Here is a 21,552-nt window from a genome sequence, read left to right as displayed (position 1 = left end):
AGCAGGCAGTAGTGGGGCTGCCCCAGAGGCAGAGATCAGCTGCTTTGCCTAGCCACCCTGCTCCCTGTGCCACTGGCAGGGAGGTGATGGCTGGGGTGCCTCTTGAGACATTTCCCCGTGTGTGCAGCCCTCTGTCTGCTTTGTGCAGCCAGGGCCAAGACTGAGTCCTGAACCCAGTGAGCACTGTGGGATGAGTACTCTGATACTTAGTTTTAGTCACTGGGAGTGTTTGAAAGGAGAACATGGATAAGATCTCCAGAAGCGATGGTGAGACACAACACCCAGCACACTGGGCAGTGTTGACACGGATGAGCTTCACATCTACGATAGGCAGGACTGCAAATGGCGGTGGCTGACTCCTGACTGCCACAGGAATTACCTGCCCAGTTAAGGAAAAGAGTTCGGTTCAAAGTACACAGTTCTTCGGGGAACGAGAAATTTTCTAAGAGACATTTGCCAGTTCCTCGTATAAGCTAGTTAAATAACTGCTGTGCTACAAGCTCTGCAGGCAGTAATTATTGCTCCATTTTCTTCTATTAGGCAGTCCTGAACTGAGCCACGAAAATTGCTTTGAAATCACAGCAGACAAAGAGGAAACTTTTGGACATCATTTATTTTGGGATGTTCCAAAGCTATCTTCCAAACCAAAAAAGAAGTCCAGCCCTGCCAAGTCCTTAATCACTGAAACGAAGAAAGAGACCAAAAACTGAATGAAAAGATGATTGAAACAATTTTCCTACTCTAAAAAGAAATCCTTTTTTGGAGTTACTGTCAGAAGAAAATGAGGGAGCAATGAAAACCCTTAATAAATCACTGATGTATCTAGCTGGAGGTGACCCGCAGAGGCCAAGCATTTGAAAAGAGAGCAGTGCTGGAGTTTGTCCTTGCTGGGAAAGAACTCGTACATGGACTTTGCATTTCAGAAAATAAAGCCTTGTTAGCATTTCCAGAGAAATTTCCAACCATGTGAGAACAAGTATCTTCTTAAGAGTATTGGCTATATTATGCCATTATAACATAAGTGTAACATAATATCCCAGCACTTCTGCTTCAAGCACTTACAGACTTATCTTAAAAACCTTTACCAGGTATAGGACGACAGTATTATTTATAGCACAGAGGTAACAAAGGGCTCACTCTGTCAGGATCAAATGCCACTGGGCTCGACAGTATGTAAATGCAGAGCAGTAAAGTCCCTCAACCGTAGAGCTTGTGCCTGGCCCAGGACAGAAGGTATGTTTTAGAACTCTGTGAATATGATCTGACAAATGCGGTAACTACTGTCAAAAGGACCAATGTATATTTAAAACGCAAATGTATCCAAGCTCTGGCAAACTCAGAGTTTAAATCTAGTCTGAAATATGATGCTGTGAACATGAATAAAAAGACAACAGCAAACTGAACTGTATGATTTTGAAAGCTAGCTGGGAATGAAACTTAATTTTAGCACATCCTGCAAAACATTCACCATGAAATATAAAATCGTGTCCTTGCCCTGAAGTAGCAATCACCAGCTAGCAACATTCTGTCAGCATCAGACCAGAAACACTCCTGACAAAGGATGTGAAGAAGGGGAGTGCAGTCGAGGATGGATTTCAGCAAGTATATGACATGCTAGGGATGCAAATGTCTTTGGAAGTTACCAAACACAAGAGCGCAGTTCCCCGCAAAGACCCCTGTGGGCTCACTCTCCACCCTCCTCCCTTCATCACTGCGCTTGTTTCAAGTGTTTGTGTGTTTTAAACTCCCTGGCACCCATTACTTGGACTGTCTGGGTGGGATTCAATAAACACATTCGAGCCAGGGACCCTGCAATCCCAGGCACCCCTACGTTTTTTACCTGCGGGTAAAGGCTTCTGCCCTCCTGCTATAGCCAACCCTGCCTCTCACCCTGACTTCAGCCAAGCTGGTGGCACAAGCCAGGGGAGATGCTTTTACTTGTGTTTAATCTGTCTTGTTTGTTAGCTTTTTCTTATGCAATCTTTACATTCTTGCTTTTGTATTTTGAAGCGAGTCCTCCCTGTCATCTGCGTGGTACTGAAGCCCACAAGGTACTATTCAGTAGCATTATTTTCCTCAGGAACTGGGAGAATTTACTTTTCCACAGAAAGGGCTTTGCTATTTTAAGTGTGAAATGAGGTGTGTGACTGCTCCTGGAGGTCTCACTCCAAAAAAGAGAGTAAAGCAAAACCTTGGATATCTCCCAGCATGGGACTGAGCCCAAAGGGGTCTTCTTTGCCAAAAAGGATCAGAAAAGCCTCAATTGTGCATTCTTAACAAAACAGAGAGAGCTATTAAAATATCATAGGCAAGAGCATTACAGCAGGCTCTGAGAGGTATCTTATGAGATGTCCACAGCCCACCACACTGGTAAACATAGAGGTGGTTGTGCTGCAAATGAGTCTGCCTCCAGGACTGTTATGGCAAGATCTGCAGGGAACAGCTTTGAGATGACCAGCAAGATCTGGGCACATACGCATCTCTTCACATCCTAACGTTTTGCTGTTTCCCTGTGCTCCATTACATACCTCCGCTTGTTATTTCTTGTCAGGTAAAAGCTTTGGGCCATTTCAGTCCTGTGCTTCGGAAGTGCCGAGACCTCAGCTGCCAAAGAACGTGACTCCTCCGTCCTGTGGTTACACCAAGAGTCCTGAATAATAATAACGAGGATACATGTTACAACTGCAGCTCAGCGAGGCTTTTTGTTCTATTTCTTTTTATATCTCCTTGGACATGAATTGTAACTACAGCAGGTCAAAAAAACCCAAACAAAACATTTAAAGATCATGATTTTTAACTTAGATGCCATTAAAATACTCTTTCCACCTCAAACAATAGCTGATTCATTTGTGAAAACTGATTTATTTATAAAGACGCCAAGTACAAAGCTGCACCAAGATCTCAGAGCCAGGGACTGAAACAAACAGTATGTTATGAAACCTTCCACTGGAACCTGCAGAAGATGAAGTCTGTGGCAGAGGGAGAAACACAACAGGCAGAACATCCCAAGCCTTAGAACAAGTGGGTAAGGGCTTCTTTGGATGCCAGAAATAAACCACTTTAATAGCTCTTTTTAAAATATCTGTTGGCCTCATTTGTAACACTGTCAAATGGCACAAATTTTCCAAAGGGCCTTCCTCTGTTTCCTCACTCCACGTCTCTTTCCCACGATAGCCGAAGCCTGTATTTGCTACTCAGCAACCAATAAACAGAGGCAGAGTAACACTAGCAACAGGAAAGAAACATTACCCACATTTAAAGGAAAACAAAACCTTCTCAACAATGCCTGAAGAAGCCTACAAGTCCTATGGCTGATCCACAAACACTGCTAATCTAAGATTGCTTTTCATCTTTAGGGTATGCTTTCAAATTCAGCCAAAGCTGTCATTAATAATTAATGTAGCACTAATTTTTGGGTGCTCTCCCCGATACACATTCAAGATTATACCATTCCCACATGACACAACTTTATTTGTAGAGTATTTCTGTGGGTGGTGAAGTAATTCAGGTGCTCTCTGCATTCTCCTTAAAGGACCTCTCCAAACACAAACGGTGCCCAGCTTGGTTTCAGTGCTGAGCTCTGCTTTTTTCCTGAGAGTCACTTGGTGCAGTGAGAATGAACAACCACAGAAAGCAGTGAGGATCCTTGATTTGCTCCACACCCCCACAGCCTGACAGCAGCAGAAGAATCTCTGCATCCGTCACATGCATCAGGCACAGTGGGACAGCACCAGCCCATGCCCTGGCCTTACTAGTTTTGGCCCCAGCCCATCAATACAGTCTTTACCAAAGTCAAGCCTCTACTTTTTCTTCCTTAGCAGGGATTTTCCATCCACTGTTTCAGCTGGAAACCATCCACCTTCCTGCACCAGGAGAGGCAGAAAGAGGTCAGGGAGAGTGAGCCCTAAGTGCTACGTAAGGCTTTATGTTTGCCAGATGCTTGAGTAACTGAGAGTCTCCCTTTGCTGCAGGGTGGGGGTCTCAGAACCACCAGCAGAGACAGCCACTTGCTGTTCCATCAGAGCCAAACCACTGGAGGAGTTGTACCTGTTAATGGTTCTGCTGCCTAAGAATTGTCTAGCCCTTGCAGACTGGCACAAAGAGGCTTTTCACAGAGGTCCAGATTTCCTCCAGAGCCTGTCCTGTCTTTATATACAGGAACTCTTAGGTTTAGTCTGGGGAGGTCTGCAGACTGCCAGAGGGCTCTAGGGCAAGAATTCTGTCAAAGAACGTGTGTTGCAATGCATCCTCAAAAGGGCTTGCTTTCTGATTCATTTTATCTTTCCTGAAATTTAACTTCTTAGCCCCAGCTCCTTTGACTGTGCATGATTTATCTTCAGACGATATTTGCCTTTTGTGGCAGTTGTGATCCACTTTGTTCTGGAACAGCTCCGTTACTTTGGATGTGTAGAGCCGAAGATAAGACAACTTGCAGGAACAAGTGGGTGCCCAACCAAGCAGTTCTGTGACAGTGCTGAGCCACAGGGTAGCTGCCAGCTGACCAGACACTTCCCTTGCTCTCTTCAGTGTTCCTACTGGGTCTGTTGCTCCAGTACCACTGCTGAGCTGACTCCAAAGCAGACTGCTTCAGCAGTAAGGGGAGCAGTGGGATGCCAGGGCAAAAATTGCCAAAGCATTGCCCCTTTGGCAAGCATTGCCCCTTTTGGCCACCAGTATATCATTCAAGCATAAACCTGTACCACAGCATAAGTATGATGAGAACAAGAGCCAAAAGCAGATGGCTGAATGGATCCAGGCAACACAACCAGTGGCGGTGACCTCAAACTGCTCTTGTCTTTGCACATTGTTTTGAGACAGAGAGAAAGGATTTAATAACATACACATCGGTATCCAGTCCTATTTAGTCACTCAAGAAGTGGTGACATATGGGGCTGATGAGACACTTATAGGCACCCAAGGCATCTCAGGTGGCACCAAAGGGCTACATTTAAACAGCAGAATCCCACCTGCAGCTTCAGACACCAACTTAAAACTGTCAAACACCTAGACTGCTCAGGACAGAGCAAGTTCCCTTGAAAACAGGGGAAGGGCCACTGCCTCCATCCATCTGGTTGCTGCTGTATGCGAGGGGAGAGAAACAGCAATATTACTAGCTGATAGCAAGCTCATCTTTTTCTTACCTGTCATGCACAGGTTTCTCTCTAATTCTACAGAGAAGGCAGATACCTAATATTTCTTTGAACTGGAACAGGCCTTCTCTCTCTCTTTGATTATGTATGCATAGACAATGAGGCCAGCACATGACAGTAATATTACCTGACCCCACTTTTACAGATTTTCCACAGGAATATAAATGCTGTCACATTCCCCAAGAGGTAGAGATATCAAATGAATAAGACAGCACTGAATCCATGTCACACACCTGTATTAACCACATCTGGCACACATAAGGACAGCATCGTACTCAAGAAAAATAAAGGATGGAGTATCTGGGGCACAGAGCATGTAAAGGTGTCTGTAATAGTAATGTCAGAGGGATGGCCTAGTGATAGAAAAGGAGTGAGATTTGAAGAAATGTGAAATAGATTTTATTGGACTAACTGTACATTTAGGAAAGGTAGTCAAGTTTTCAGTCACAAAACAATCAGGAGGCTGTTGCTTTCATGCACACAGAACAGCATCTGGTACAGAATGCTAGCAGCAGCAGTATGGAAATGAGGGGAGAAGCATTACAGAAGAAATTACCCAGAGATTCTCATAAAATTAAAAATCCTTCATTATCATGATGGGTTAACTTGGGACACTTCTGGAATTTTGTGATCCATGCACATGCGTGATGAAATTGATGCTTTTTACAAACAGTCCTCCTACCATGCTAGGATGAATGGCTAGGATGGTTTCTAGTTTTAAAACTACTGTGCAGCTAGAAAGAACTGCAGCACCAAGAGGATTTCATTTTAGTGAAATTGCCATTAATGTTTCACCTAATGTGAGCCAGTTTTCTCCTTCACTTAGAAAAATGTATCCTTAAACACTCCATGTTCCATCTGATTGCACTAACAGAATTCAGAGCAATTAGTGATGTGTTTCTTTTGTACAATAACAGACTCAATACCTGTCCTTTTTATAACTATATGATTATATTTTTGTTAAGAGTAAAATAAAGAAAGTTAAATACTAACTTGTTTGGAAGAAGTAGATTTAAATCAGAGGGAGAGTAACATAAAATCCATTGCTTATTTCATTTGTGGATTAGAAGTCATTCTCGGGCTGAGGTTAGTTTGGGTGGGACAGCATTACAAGTGTTTGAGCCATGAGAACAGCATTCTTCATATAGCTGTTTGCAGCTAACACAGTGGGTGGGATTCCCAGAGGAAACTATCAAGTAACATTACCGTATGTTAAAATAGCTTCAGTTTAAAGCCCCAAAGCTATAATCATTGATAGGACTCTGCCTGAAGAACTCAAGTGCTCAAGAAGCAGTTGTTCCAGTGACAAAATTTTCACAGCAGCAGGCATCAGATGTTCATGTACTCAGTACAAAAAATAAGTACGAAAGGCTTTATAACAATTAGAAAAGGAAAATAAAGGTATGCTGATGAACTCAAACTACCATGCAAGGTAATTATACAAATTACATTCTGACTATCCTTTCCACAGAGATAGCAGGGGCTTACCATATTCCTCCCTACTTATCTTTAGAGATTGAACATGCATGGAATGCAGAATGTTTTTATCTAGAAGCACCAAATTCCTTAAAATACCAGACCTTTGATCTCTCTGACCTGAAGTGACAGTAACAGAACTTAGGAGACAACAGCTGAATTAGCCATTAGTCATGAGCCACAGCACACTTGCAGTAACAAATGCATAAATGTACTGCAGTTTTGAATGATTCAAAGAATTATGTGAGTGTAAGGCTTGCTTTGAGAGTGGAATCATACAGAATGAAGTTTTTTCAGAAGTGGAAAATTATGTTCTTATTAAAAAAATGCAATAAAGTTATGTTTTATAGTACCTATATCAGTAACTAATTATGAAGTTAAACAAAATGCTGTACATCTCTATTTAAAATGTCACTTATGGATATTATTTAGCCTAATCTTTTGGGTTTTTCTTGATAAAATTTCCCTGCAAGCACAGTATTTGGCTAAATTAGAGATTACATGCAAACCAGCACTTGATCTTGACAGCTTTGGCACATGCGCTTAGGCATTGTCCGTGACAGAAAGATATATGACAACTGGGTACATGTAGGCGTCACATGCCACAACACTACCCTTTCTGCATGCACTTGCTTCTGTGATTCCCAGTACCACCTGCCTCAGACTGCAGGGAAGGCAAACCTCCTCCGTTGCTCTCTACTTGGCAAGATATTTCAGGATCATGGCAAGGGCTGCGATGAAGAAACTGGAGGCACAAGGCATCAGAAAAGAGAGGCTCAAATGAATCGCTATGCCCTTAACCTGAACACAGAGAGGGCTGCTGGTCGTCTACCACACCTACCAACACTCAGTGAGTGAGATGATTTTCAGTACAATAAAAGAGAAGGAGGGCTACATGCCATGAACAGACATTCCTCTGGGAAAACAGCAGATTTGAAAACCTGGGAAAGCTATATTTAAGTGCAAACTGATAGGGCTCAGAGCCTCGGTGAACAAGAGACAACATCCACGAGTCACAAGAGAAAACAGACAACCACCCATAAATAGTTCCACTTTTAGTTGAGTCTGACTGGTTTGTCACAGCCCTCAGGCTGCTCTCCAGCTCTGCATAAGGCGGGACATGCCTGAAGCTCTGCACAGTTCCCAGACTTTGTGCCAATAGTCTTCATATAGCCTTCAGACCCCCTGACAACCCTAATCATAGGTGATGTTGCCATTACCACCTTCCCACACCCTGCTCCTTTCTCCCATGAAGTAACTACAAAACATAAACCATTCAGTAAGGCTGGAAGCTTGACAGTGCTTTCTACTCATGACCTGACCCCAGCTTTATGGGGCCACCCAGACTGACCATGAAACTGCTGGACTATCAGAAGCTCCTTTAGACTCGGGTGCTGTCTGCTTACTGCACCTGAGGATGTCCACCAACCAGCAGCTAGGTGGCCTCTGGGCAAAAAACAGAAGGCACGTCAACACGACAAAAATGAATGCCAGACATGTCAGTGAAAGCACCATTTAAATGGATGAATTCCCCCACTGACTTTGGTATGAGCAGTATCATACAAAAAGAGAGGAACTGATATAAAGCACATTAGTGTTTTAATCGTACCTCTCCCTGGAAAGCCTGTCTGGAAAGCTCTCCCTAGACATGGTATCTATAGTATAGCACTTGTTTCCTGATGCAGATCACTCACAGAAGTAGACTTCTGCCTCCTAACAGAGAAACAGGGGCATGATTCAGTAACTGAATCATAAAGAAGTGTAAGTCCTAAAGTGGTCACATCATGCAGCTCAGCTCCACTCTTTGCTCAGCTCTACCACCCTTCTTATACAGGAGTTGGTTCTACCTGTGGAGAAGGTAGCATTGCTGACTGTAAGCCACTTCAATCCTTTCAAAAGTTTTCTCCACACCTACACACACTATCTGGTGTTTAGTACAAGGATTCAGAAAGGACACATAAATCCTTCGAAAGGCAAAGCAAGCAATGAGAAAGAGAAGGATCCCCTCTCAGAAGTGGTGCAGGATATGGATTTGTTTGCCCATTCAGAGCCTGACCTTTCCTACCCTTGACTAGCCTGTATTAATCTCCATTTGTGCAGGAGGGCAGTGGCTGAGCACCACTTGCCCACCCACCCACTGCATCTGGGCAGGCTGGGCTCTGCTGCAGGAGGAGACTTCCATGAGGCCTCCGAAGAGCAACTGGTGTTCCAGGGCTCCTACCCCCTGTGTAACACGACACCACTTTGCCACAACTAACCTGTTTTCCCCCAGCTGCTGCCTTTTTTTTTTTTCCCCCTCACTGTGCCAAAGGAACCAAACTCGCTGCTGCACTTCCTAGGTGTACACAGCATGGTAGAAGAAGAGGAAGTGGAAAGCACTGTGATGCCACTAAAGGACCCAATCCAGGATCAGCAGCTTGCACAGGTACTCCCAGGACCCCCATAGTATGGTGAGGCCACCACATGCCCTGTGGCCCCAGGAAGGGCTCCCAATTGCTCTGCACCAGGCTGGCATTTCACTGTTCTTGCACATCCAAAAAATCTTTCCTCCCCAGCAATGCAGTGCTGTCATAGCCAGCCCTGACTGGGAGGCTGGGTACAGACCAATCTCTTCCCTGGGCTCATTTTCTACTATTTCACTCCTAAAGGAGTTTATCATAAATAAAGTATGTAATCAAATCAAAGTAACTGAAGAATCCAAGTTTCTGTTATGTCTAGATTTAAGGTCAGCCATCTCATTAAATAGGGTCTGTTTAGGCAGTATGATTATGCTCGATGTGAAGCACTCCATTCAAGAAAGCTTTTCTGTTACTGGTAAAAATCATCTTTGGATGGTTCTCTTTCAAATCCATTTAATAATATTGGTCCTGGAAATAAACAAGGTATATCCTCAGCATTTGTACTAGAATGTTATCCCTGAATCTTTTTTTTCTTCAAGTAAAGGCTCAAATATAGAATGCAGCAGTCACCTGAAACATTACATCCCTTTTTTTTTGTTTGTAAAACACAGAAAAAAGGATCCAAGTGCTTTTCCAAAAGAAATAGAATCATCCAGTTCAACCTTGTTAATGCAAACTGGGCCTTTATTTTCCAAACAGTCAATAGCTGTGTTTAATTTATCCCTTACACAAAGTTATGGCCAGGCTAGTTTTTGCAGCTCTAATATTCCCCAAAGAATACAATGTGATTTAAATGACTTGGTGCCATGGGACAAGGGCTTTCCAAAGACTTTACAACTTATGTCTTTTCTGCCGCAGAGGCTAACTACTAATGCATAATTTCATTTTTTCCATAAAGATTTATGTCCCTTTCTATCATACAGTATTAAGATGCCTCTTACAATATTCCTGTGAGATAGGAAAAAATATAGTAGCCCTACCCTTGCATTAGCAACCATGCAGTATCCTGTACTCTTTACAAGCCTTAATGGATCTTTTTTCCTGAACTGCTTGTATTTTCAATTTCACTTTCTGCAGATTTGAAGATCAATAGAGGGAGGTGATGCTGAGGAACAGTAATTTAAAGTGTGTAACTATTGTGCAGATGCTACAACTTTAATTATAGAAGTAAGCTTCTGTGCCTGTCCAAAACTTCTGTGATAAACAATCTGCTTACACAGTGGCAGCAACAAGTTCAGCATCCATGAATTTATGTCCATGAACACTGGCTGCAGCAGCAGAGCTAATTTGGTATATCCTCAGAAGGGCATCCCATACGGATATCTTACTAACGGAAGTCAGCTAGCTACCTTGTTAAGAATTATCTATACTGTTACATGGATTTTCACATAGATGAAACACAAGTCTTTAAACTGCTTTCTCCAATGTATTTTATTTTTAGCTGAACATATATAATGAGCTAAAAAAAAAAAAGGTGAAAAAACACAGTAATTTTTTATAACTCAATTTTTACAGTTGCCAAAATAATGACCTATGGACCAGAGCAGGCCAGTGTAAATGTTAATGCAGAGGTGGTCAGGGATGGTGACTCAGAAAGATGGTACCTGGCATACTGGTAAACAGTTAAATAGCAGTTGGCAACTTCTCGTCAGTTCCACCGTCCCTCTCCAGAGATACCATCTCTGAGGTTTTGCCTGCAAAGGAAGTGGAACTGCTTTAATTATGCCAGAATATATTTACTACCTGGGAAGCAGTCATGCCAAGACCGTTAATGACAAACAGTACATAAAAAGAAACAATGCACAATGCAAAGTATACACACCCTGGTTTGACAGTTAAGATTACCCTGGAATGATAATTTTTGTTAAAAAAAATAAAACCACATTCTGATATAGTTAACATTACAATCTAGGCCCATTCCTGGCTATAAAAGCAAGTCTGTTAAGGACTTCCAGATGAATATGAGGCATTGTCCCTAACTCTGGCTCTAAAGGACCCAGAGGCTCCTGTATGGGGCTGTGGCACCTTAAGATCTCCTAACACAATCTTTGCAGGGCCCAACCTAAGCCAGCAGCATGCTGAAACTCTAATGAAACCCTTCTTTGAGACAACTTACCATGAAAAGCAAGAGAAACAGGCAAAGAATCTCTAACCACAACATCTTCTGGTCTTAGAGCATTTTAATGACAATTCTGAGATGCCCAATCCCATCTCATTCATAGCTTCTATTTCATAACACTCTCAAGTTTGTTAGTATTTCAGCTAGATAACAGTCACCCTACCTTCTCTGCCATATACATCCTTTTTCTTGTGTTGATGGCTGAGCTTTCACCCTAACAATTTCTTACTGAGCAGAAACCTTATCTCATTCATGATGTTTCTGTGTATCCACTATTGGGAGGCATCAACTGCTTTCTCCTTGTGCAGACATCTGACTCATGCATTCATACCACACAATTCTTATCCTACCTGATAGTTCTTTTTGGTAGAAAAATATTTTGTTCAGAGGGGCTAGGCAGGCAGAGACATCACAAAAACTGGATCCAGTTGCTTTCAGTATTTCTTCTTTACTGATGTGTCAAGTAACTTTTGGGGCAGGTCACCTGAATGAATGCAGTACAACAGGTTAGGCATGTCTCAGTCTGTTTTCAGTCACAGAAAACTGTATGATTTGTTAACTGGCATAAATATAACCTGCACTTGTCATATCAAAATACAGATTGTGAAAACCATTAAGCTAGCTACATACAAATTAAAATTACATTTAGCCAAGAAATCAGCTATTCTCAAAGCAAATCATCCTGCAAACAATAAAAAATAATCCAAAATATTATGATAAAAGAGAGAAGCCATAGTAATTAAATAAATCAATTATTTATTTTCTGAATATCGTTAACAAGGATTTGAAAAGCATTACATAAATGGGATTTCTGAACTGTGTTGACTCTTTCTAGCTCCTCATTTGGAGGTGGCCTCTGGATCTAGGACAACGAATAACTAGCCATAGCCAGAAAGCAAAGATTGTTCAGGAAGGAGACTACTAATACCTATGTAAATACAGGAATAAGAATTTTTACCTGTAGTTATCAGGTTGCCAGACAATAGCACTGAATGAAGTTGAGTACTATCAGTTGCATTACCTTCCCTCAACTCAACAAGACAGATGTCATTTGTTAACGCTAGAGCTCCCAGACCATTTTAAAGGAAAATTCAGATCAAATTACAGTAGTCTCACATGTAGATCATGAACTTTAATTGTGGTGCCCCTGCCCATGGCAGGGGGGTTGGAACTAGATGATCTTAAGGTCTTTTCCAAACCAAACCACTCTATGATTCTATGATACCGGAATGGTCTTCCAATAAATAATGCTGTAACAGGATTCTGGCTTTCAATAAGCTAAGACCAGACACAGGTACTAATTTATTACAGGAAACTAACCTTACATATTTATGACCTAAATATTGCACTTCCTTGGTCTTTATTTGGACAACAAAACTTTGGAGAATTGCTTTCAGTATCTAAAATGAAATACTTGCTTACATCTTTGCAGGGGTTTTGTTCTCCCAATACAGCTCTCAATGAAATGCACATGGTAGCAAACCCATTTATCCAGAAGGTGTCCTTGTGGGTGTTGTGGCATTTGTAGTTCCTTCATTTTATCTTGGGATGTTCAGAAACAAAAAGCCTAAGCACAGAGAAAACATACAATCATTTATCATTTACAAGCAGACAGATCTGTAAGTCTGAGATAAGCTTAAACATACAAAAATGCCTTAACCAAAATAAAACACTTCTTTTTAAGACATTAGAAAAAACTATATTTACTGTGAGGGTGGTCAAACACTGGCACAGCTTACCCAGAGGGGTTCTGAAGTCTTCATCCATGGGAGATACTCAAAATCCAACTGCTCAAGCTGACCCTCCTCTGAGCTGGAAGGTGGACTAGATGATCTCCAGGGGGGTCTTCCAGGCTCTGCCACTCTGTGATGTGTAAAACCAGTTAGTGGATCTGTATTCTCTACTAGGAAGCTCAAAACACAGAAGAAAATTTCTCAAATTCCACATTTCTTCACAGAAAAGTTCTTATAATGAGAATTATAATGGGTTCTTATAATGAATCTCAGAGATTAATTTTAGATCCAATAACATTAAATAAATTGGTTTGTCTGTTACATATTACTTGATAATCAACAACCGAGTGACACAACACGGAAGTTGTAAGAATGTGCTATACAGTTGGGACAGGGGAGAGATAGTTTCTCTGCCTCTTTCAGCAACAGTTAACTCCTAGTCCAGCTGGATCTGTACATAAAATGCAAAAGGTAGGAGTGTGACAGAAAATAGCAACAGAGGTATAAGACAGGACAAGTGAAACTAAAATACATATGCACGTCAATCAGTAAACATGGATTAGCTGTGAAACAGAACTCATTAATGAAGCCCATACTTCCCACCAGCAATTCCACTCTCATATGACAAAGTATGCAACACATGATGAAATAGCAAGAGACAGGTGTCACAAATCCACCAAGTCACACGGTCGGGGAGTAAGTAATCTCTTGCCAAGAACTGCTTGAACCACTTCAGCAAATGCTTAAAAATGAGGCAGATGAGGTCTGAAGGGAAGATCCTGTAGCACTTCCAACCCAGAAAGGTGACAGTTGTGCAGATGGTGAAGGAGAAGCAGCAATCAAGGAAAACGAAGGAAACCGGAAAGTGCATTCTTCTCCTAAAATCAATAGGTAAAGGAAGGCACTTTTGTAATTACACATTTAGGAAGACCATCTCCAGAAGAGTGTGCACATTTTCTACAGTCTCCAGACAAAAACTCTTCCCTTGCAGGAAGAAAGAATCAGTTAATTTACACAAGTTCAATGCAACCAAAAAAATCCCCCCAAAATGCATGTTAGCGTGCTTTAAGCCCAGGCTCTAAAATCCCAGGGATCTTGGCTGGAACGTTCTGCATTATGCTGGCTTCATTTTAAGGCATTTTAGAAAGTACTCTGTTGGACCTTGCTGCTGTACTGTAAATTATGACTTGTCTGCTCTGTCCTTGTTCCAGAGGCCACTGCCATCAGAGCAAAGCCATCAGAAGTGAAAATAACCCAAAACTGGAGATGATTTAGTGCACAGACCAGTCTTTTAACACTTTCAGAAACATCCTTCAGTAATAATGCTGTGCTGATTTAAAGTGTTACCACCTGCACATATTACTCCTGATGAGAGGGAACTGGCAAAAGGCAATTCATACCCACAGCCCTTTACCCCAGTGGAAAGCTACTGCCCTTTGCTGCTGAAGGTGGCTTTGAGCTAAATGTGAGACACTAACTGAAGTTAAGACACTAACTGGCAGCTGAAGGATGGGCACATGGTCTCTTCTGATGGCTATGTTAGACCACCCTAATTGTGGCAGAGCAATCCTCAGGGTAATGCTGGGTGTGATGATGCTTTAAGTGACCATGGCAAGGCTTGCAGGGCTCATCTGTCCATCATAAGAGTAAACCTACCTCCATCAGCACCTTAAGTAAATTGCAGGGCTTTGTGCTGCAGTTAAGTGATATGCAGAGCCTCATTCTGTTCTATCAATGCCATGGTCAGGGCGGTCAAGCTACTACCACCGTACAATTCCCCAGAGCTTACTGCTTGGATTGACCTAACCTAGCAGAAAATCTCTTATCTTTCTGTATCAAAATCAAGAAAAAGAATTAAGCAATAAAATGTTGCAAGGATCTGTTTGGGAGTGTGTGTTGTAATGAATGCCCTGGAGAAAGAGGCAGAATTAGCTAACATTGCTAATGACACTTGGTTGCTGTGGCTATCGAGTCTGTTGAGAAATGACTGTAAGAACTTGCAAGTAACATCAGGTGCAGTCAGCAGATGAGCAGCCCAGCAGCTGTTGAGAATGAATCTGTATAAAGGCACATGTACAAACAGTGACACAACTGTCTATACTATTTAGTGGTAATCTTTGATCAAGCATCATGACAATAACAAGAATCCAGAAAATGGAGTCTACCCCTCTTTTTTTTACCACAAAGGCCCCAAAATGAGAAGAATTCAAGAATTACCAAATACTTCACATGCAGTCGTTCCCACTGACATCAGAGACTAGTCTTACTTTAGAGACTTTAAACTAGTCTTCAGTAAGAATCAGAGAGATTACTGATCATCTTACACACAGCATTATATAATAGACCAAGAACTTCACAGCCTTTTTACACTTTTTTCCCCAATATGAGATACTGGTCACTGGGATTGATGGAAAAATGGTTTAACTGAAGTAACAAATTATATAGTATTATATAGTATTATACTAATAACATATGCTTCCATCACATACTAAAATGTAACTGAAGAAAAAAAAGCTGCTGAAAGTTTTTTAAAAGTATTAAACTATACTGAACTATCACCTAAATAATATTTCAAGAACAGGTTGCCTTCTTACTGATTAGATCCCCTTTAAACTAAGGCTTGCTGTGTTCCTATAAGACTCCCATCATGTCCAGCACATATCCTGTGGTGCTTGCTGACTAACAGGTTGTTCAATACTGCCTTCACAGTTCATAGCATGCATCGGTAGCTTATTTATTATATGTTATAATCCAAATTCATTGATATTCTACTCATGGGCTTGTCTAACATGACCAGAGTATGTACATGTCTACCCGAATTCTTCAAGAACAAGAAAGAATTTATTCAAACAGTCCCTTTTGCCAATGTTATATTTAGAATCATAGAACAACGCCAAGGATGGAGCATTCGCAACCTCCCTGGGCAACCCATTCCAGTGCCTCACCACTCTAACAGTAAAGAATTTCTTCCTTAGATCCAATCTAAACTTCCCCTGTTTAAGTTTTAACCCATTACCCTTGTCCTGTCACTACAGTCCCTAATGAATAGTCCCTCCTCAGCACCCTTGTAGGCCCCCTTCAGATATTGGAAGGCTGCTATGAGGTCTCCATGCAGCCTTCTCTTCTCCAGGCTCAACAGACCCAACTTTCTCAGCCTGTCTTCATACGGGAGGTGCTCCAATCCCCTGATCATCCTCGTGGCCCTCCTCTGGACTTGTTCCAACAGTTCCATGTCCTTTTTATGTTGAGGACACCAGAACTGCACACAATGCTCCAAGTGAGGTCTCACGAGAGCAGAGTAGAGGGGCAGGATCACCTCCTTCGACCTGCTGGTCACGCTCCTTTTGATGCAGCCCAGGATACAGTTGGCTTTCTGGGCTGCGAGCGCACACTGAAGCCGGCTCATGTTCATTTTCTCATCGACCAACACCCCCAAGTCCTTCTCTGCAGGGCTGCTCTGAATCTCTTCTCTGCCCAACCTGTAGCCGTGCCTGGGATTGCTCTGACCTAGGTGTAGGACCTTCCACTTGGCATGGTTAAACTTCATAAAGTTGGCATCAGCCCGCCTCACAAGAGTGTCGAGGTCCCTCTGGATGGCATCCCTTCCCTCCGGCGTATCAACTGAACCACACAGCTATTTCTATTAACCTCTATTTTACACAATTGGAAATTGAGGTATGAAAATATTAATGACAAGTATCTCAAATGACATTGATTGCTCAGAAACATATGTGGGGTTTTTTTCAGACACTGCTTAAAATAAGGGTGGTACATGGATTTCACCTACATTTGCAAAAGCTCTGTATTCCTTCAAATCAGACTGAGGCTCTCAAGATGGATACCACAAAATAAGGAACATGAAAATGAGTGACTGCTTATGAATCATCTATTTGAACTGACTGGCTGCTCATGAGACAGGAAATCTGCAGTAGCAGAAGAAACACCCCTGATTCATCATGGTATCATTCAACTGTGTGCCTATGAAGCTCTTTCATTTATTACAGTTTCTAGCACTAGTCACTATACTTTTTCCAGTTTCTTCAACAACTGAGGCAAAGATCCAACAGATGATGACCTGCGTAGAAAAACAAGAATGAAGCCCAATGGAAAGCAATATTGTTTTGAACTAAGGCCACAGTGTAACGAGTGCATATAAGAACATCAAATTACAAAGCCAACCACCAATAATTTATGAGGGTTTAACAAGGAAGCTATTAAAAACAAAGAAAAATACATGCTTGATAAAATAAAAATCTTAAATCAAAATCACAGTCAGCTTCAGAGCTGAAACACATTACACCACCCTGCCACTTCACTTAAAATAGAAATCAATAACCCCAGCAACTTATCCTTTTCTTTATGAAGAAGTGTAGAAAGGGGTTGGGACGCATTGCCAGTAGATTTTATGGAAATTTCTTGAGAGCAGGAAAGTTTCAAAAGCCTTCTGTTCCATTCCAGAGCTGTATGTGCTCTAACAAGCCATTACAGAAAGCAGGGAACACGATTTCACCAAAGGACTGAGGGAAGTTCTCCGCAAAACAAATCTCGTCAGGAAAGGGCTGTGCCTGTAAGAGAAGCATTTCTAACCAAGAACTCCAGTTTTGTATATTGCTTTAGCATAAAAACTGCCTTTTTTTTTTCAGTTTGGTCAGTGATTAATGTTCTTGTACAAACTGTGGTAATTTTTAGTTTTCTTTTTTCTTTCTCATAATGCTGAATAGCCATAATTCATTCTGTAACTGACATAGCTGGGGCCAACCTTTCATCAAGATCAGCACTGCATCCACAAAATCTACATGAGCATTTACTATATGTACACATGCTCATAAATAAGTACATAAGCAGGACTACACAATTTGTATTCAAAGATGTGGGTTTCTGAAGGGCAGCATTTTTCCATTACAATATTACAAATAAAATGTACCTTCAAACATGCACCCATTTTTACTAATTCATACCTTAGTGAAGAATAGGAACAAACATTTACTTAATAAAACAGCTGAACCTGGCAGTACTGCTTTTTAATGAACAGTTCTGGAAAGCACAGTAAGTTTTGCATTTACAATTTAACTGTGGAAACAGTCAAAAAAGACAACGTATGTACCTAGAAATTCACCACCAGACCACACTTCTCTCCACAACTCCCTCTTGACTATCGTATTTCTGCATTTATAATATTTCCACATTTGTGATGCCAAATGAAATAAAATATCCCGTCTAAAACATTTCACCTTCTATTTCCTATTGCAATGAAGGCCCCCAAGTTATCTCTTTCTTGAGAGTTCATCTTTTAGTTAGCCTGTATCATCACATGATACATTTGAACTGAAAGTTTATAATTAGTCAGCTCAAATTTTGGGGAACAGAGTGGCTAAGAACAACTGTTATTTACCTGTATTAGGACTTGACCCAGATGCTCTGGCAAACACTAATATTTTAGAATGTGTCAGCCTGCACTTGATTTGTGCTTCCTGCATTTTCAAAATACTAGAACACAAGGATAATACCTTGTCAAAAAACCCCAAACAAACCACAAAAGCGTGCTATAGAAAGTTAGACATTGCAACGCATACTACAGCTGCTACATCTATCCTCCTAAATAAAATAAACCCAGGAAGCTAGTCTGGAAATCCTTCTCACTCTCTGCTTAACTTCCAGTCGAACCCCCGGCAAAGTATAGTGCAGAGGCAGCACTAAGGGACCATTATCCCAGAAGCAGGGTTTGCATTCCCTCCACACACTGGGGTTGGCTGAGGACACCTCAGCAGGTTCCACACCTGCAGACACCCTTCATACCCTCATCCCATACCTTGGTGCATGACGTACTTACCCTCAATTCACGCTACAAAAGCACTGTGTCAGGTTGTCATACAGCCTTCAAAGCATTCAAAGTGCTTGGAATTGGGGAGGGGGGAAAAAATACGCTACACAAAAATATATAAACTACGCTTTAGAGCAACCAAGTGATCACCTGGGGTGGGCGAAGGCAGAGGGCTAACATCCACCCAGCGTGCCACAGGCCCCCGGAGAGCCAGTCCCGCTGCCTGGCAAGTCATCGTGAGGTATCACAGGGGCGGGTGCAGTTCCGTTGTGAGGCACCCGTGTGGAGAACTGCCGTGAACTACACAAACGGAAACCGAAGGGCAGCGCCCTGTCCCGCCGCGCGGAGCTGCGGCAGCCACCGCCGCCGGGAACGGGCCTCCGACGCGCCGCGGCTCCTTCGGCCCGGGAGCCTCCACTGCGCGGTAGGGACCCAGCGACCTGAGCCCGTCACCCCCGGCCCTGTCGCGCCGCCGGTGACAGCGTGGCTGTGACACTCGCGGTGCCACCGAGGGCCAGGCCCGAGCGGCCTGCCAGAGACACGAAAAAACGTATGTATGTACACACACACTTATATAATGTATACATATACTGTATAAACTCTTCAAAGTTGTGAAACCAACTAACTTTAAGCTAAAGTTACGCTGTTCAACGCAGAGCCCAGCGGCCCAGCACAGCCGGCCGCGCCGGGCAGGCAGGCCCCCGTCAGCCGCAGCCGGCTCACACCGCCCTCGCCTGCCCAGCGGCGCGGCTGCTCCTGAGGCCGAGTGCCGGCCCCCGCCCACTTCAGCGCCGCTCTCCCGCTGCCTCCCGCCGAGGTCAGTAGCTCCCTGCGGCCGCGCCTTTGCCTGGACACCCGGTGAAGCAGCACGGCTCCGGGGAAAAAAAAACCTGACTTTTACCAGGAGTGGGGTTCGAACCCACGCGGACATACGTCCATTGGATCTTAAGTCCAACGCCTTAACCACTCGGCCATCCTGGTGCAGATACAGAAACCGCTCCCAGCCGCTCCTACATCCAACGCGGTGCTTCCCCCCCCCACCTTCCACCCCCACCCCGCCGCTGCCCGCGACCCTCGGCCGGCTCCCTCCCGCCTTGATTTCCTGCGCGGAGGGCGCAGAACGCACAGGGCGACGGGCGCGAGCGGCGCCTCTCGGCAGCGGGCGGGCGGGCGGGCAGGGCCGGGATCCTTGCTCCGCCGTGGCGTCCCTGAGGGACCGAGGGCCGGAGCGGAAGGCTTGGGGGCTGGCGGGGGAGGTGCGCGGCGCTGGCGCGGCGCTGCCCGGCCCTGAGGGGAGAGCGCGGCTGGCATTGGGGCGCGGAGGGAGGATGGGGGTTGCCGGCCCAGGGCCGATCCGTGCGGGCCCATGGGCGCACTGAAGCGAGGAGGGTGGGAGAGCCGGGGAGGGCCGCGGTGCCGGCGTGGTTGGTCGGGGGAATGAGAGGGCTGGGGAGAATTTACGTCTATAAGGATCAAAGCACCAAAAAGTGAAACAGCTCAGCGCTTTTCTGCCCGCTTCCCCTTCCCTCGAGCGATGCTGCCGAGTGAAATACCAACTGAGAAGTGCTCTCTGGAAAAGCGGTGTTAGCTATTGGCGTTTAGCTTATTTATGGCCAGCTGTTTCCCGCAGTAGCTCTTCCCTTTCTCATAGAAGAAAACCAGAAACAAGGGAGACTGAAGCTATCAAGTGTGCTTCATTAGAGAAAGATACTGCACAGGAAAGATTTTTTTTTTTTGCCAATCACCACTATATGCATCATCTGTGAAAGTGCCTACTGCAATGCTCAGGGTTAGTGCCTGCACTGGGAGCTTGCCCTTCCTCCCTGCGTTAAGAGTGGGAACAAGGAAGTGGACCATCACTGGCCTTGTCACCACGCAGGCTCCCACTCTTGCCATCTTTGCTGACCATTTTCCAGAGGAGAGAATGGTCATCCTGCATCCCACTAAACTTTGCCACCTTCGAACCTGTCCCCAAGGGTTGAGAAACTCAGTACAACACAGGCTGGGGAGGCTAGACTGGCAGCCTCTGGCAAACTGAAGGAGGCCCACAGAGGCCAGCTGCTTTCCGGTAAGAACAGGAGCACATAACCCTGCTTGGCTGCTGGACACCCTGGCTGTAGTTGGCCCTTTGTAAGTGGTCTGTGCTGTGAATTTGTGGGTGCAGGTGGTGCCTAACCACCTAACCAGCTCTGTTACTGCTCAGACACCCCCAGTACACAAGGCATGCCTGTGAAGGAAAATACTCACATACAATAAAAAGTGAATTGTTAACATTTTGCGTAGATGAAGAAAAAATGTGAAACTCACACCTTCTTTTTCTTTAATTTTAGTCACTCGCTGGAGCCCATGAATGAACGAACAGCTCTTTGTCTGGAACTTACCATGCTGTATCGTGCTTAGAATGGGCATCATAGCATGGCTAGCACTGCTCCCTGTTCAGTAGGGTTGTGTCTTGCAGCAAAGCATTGGGTAGAGAAATATCATCAGTTAGGTTATCTCATTCTGTATTCTTATCAAACATTATTTCTCAGAAACATAGGAAAATGTTACTTTTTCCTGTCAAGACTTTGTGCCCTAACAATGCATGCACTGTAAGGTAAAGTGTAACAGTGGAGCAGTCTTCCACCAGCTGTTGCTGGCTTCAGCCCAGCTATTACAAAGACACTATGCTAAAAACATGGAAGAAGAAAGATCTGCTATTGCCTTCTTACATATTAGACAAACAAATACCGTGGGTCCATGTGCAAATCACATTGTGTCGGAAATAGATTAATCATCACATGCAGTATCTGTTAAATGATACTGTTTCCTGCCTTCATCATATCTGTGATACTTCCCTAGAGATGGAAACACA

The 21,552-nt window shown here is 43.5% G+C and overlaps 1 protein-coding gene across 1 annotated transcript in view; it reads right to left on the bottom strand.

Moving 5' to 3' along the window:
• Positions 1-18,841, bottom strand: part of UTRN (utrophin) — a 404,863-nt gene extending 386,022 nt beyond the window's left edge. The window contains exons 1-7 of the mRNA XM_080615656.1: positions 18,708-18,841; positions 13,474-17,442; positions 12,884-13,007; positions 12,567-12,711; positions 11,495-11,628; positions 10,630-10,719; positions 2,529-2,650 (exon numbers count right to left, since the gene is read on the bottom strand). Of these exons, the coding sequence (XP_080471782.1) occupies positions 2,529-2,569 (41 nt within the window). The 5' untranslated portion in view covers positions 2,570-2,650; positions 10,630-10,719; positions 11,495-11,628; ... (2 more) ...; positions 13,474-17,442; positions 18,708-18,841. The remainder of the gene's footprint in view (positions 1-2,528; positions 2,651-10,629; positions 10,720-11,494; positions 11,629-12,566; positions 12,712-12,883; positions 13,008-13,473; positions 17,443-18,707) is intronic.
• Positions 18,842-21,552: the final 2,711 nt, after the last annotated feature.

The sequence above is a fragment of the Psittacula echo genome (genome assembly GCF_963264785.1).
Source record: "Psittacula echo genome assembly, chromosome: 4".
Taxonomy (NCBI): domain Eukaryota; kingdom Metazoa; phylum Chordata; class Aves; order Psittaciformes; family Psittacidae; genus Psittacula; species Psittacula echo.
This window is presented reverse-complemented; position numbering and strand designations above follow the sequence as displayed.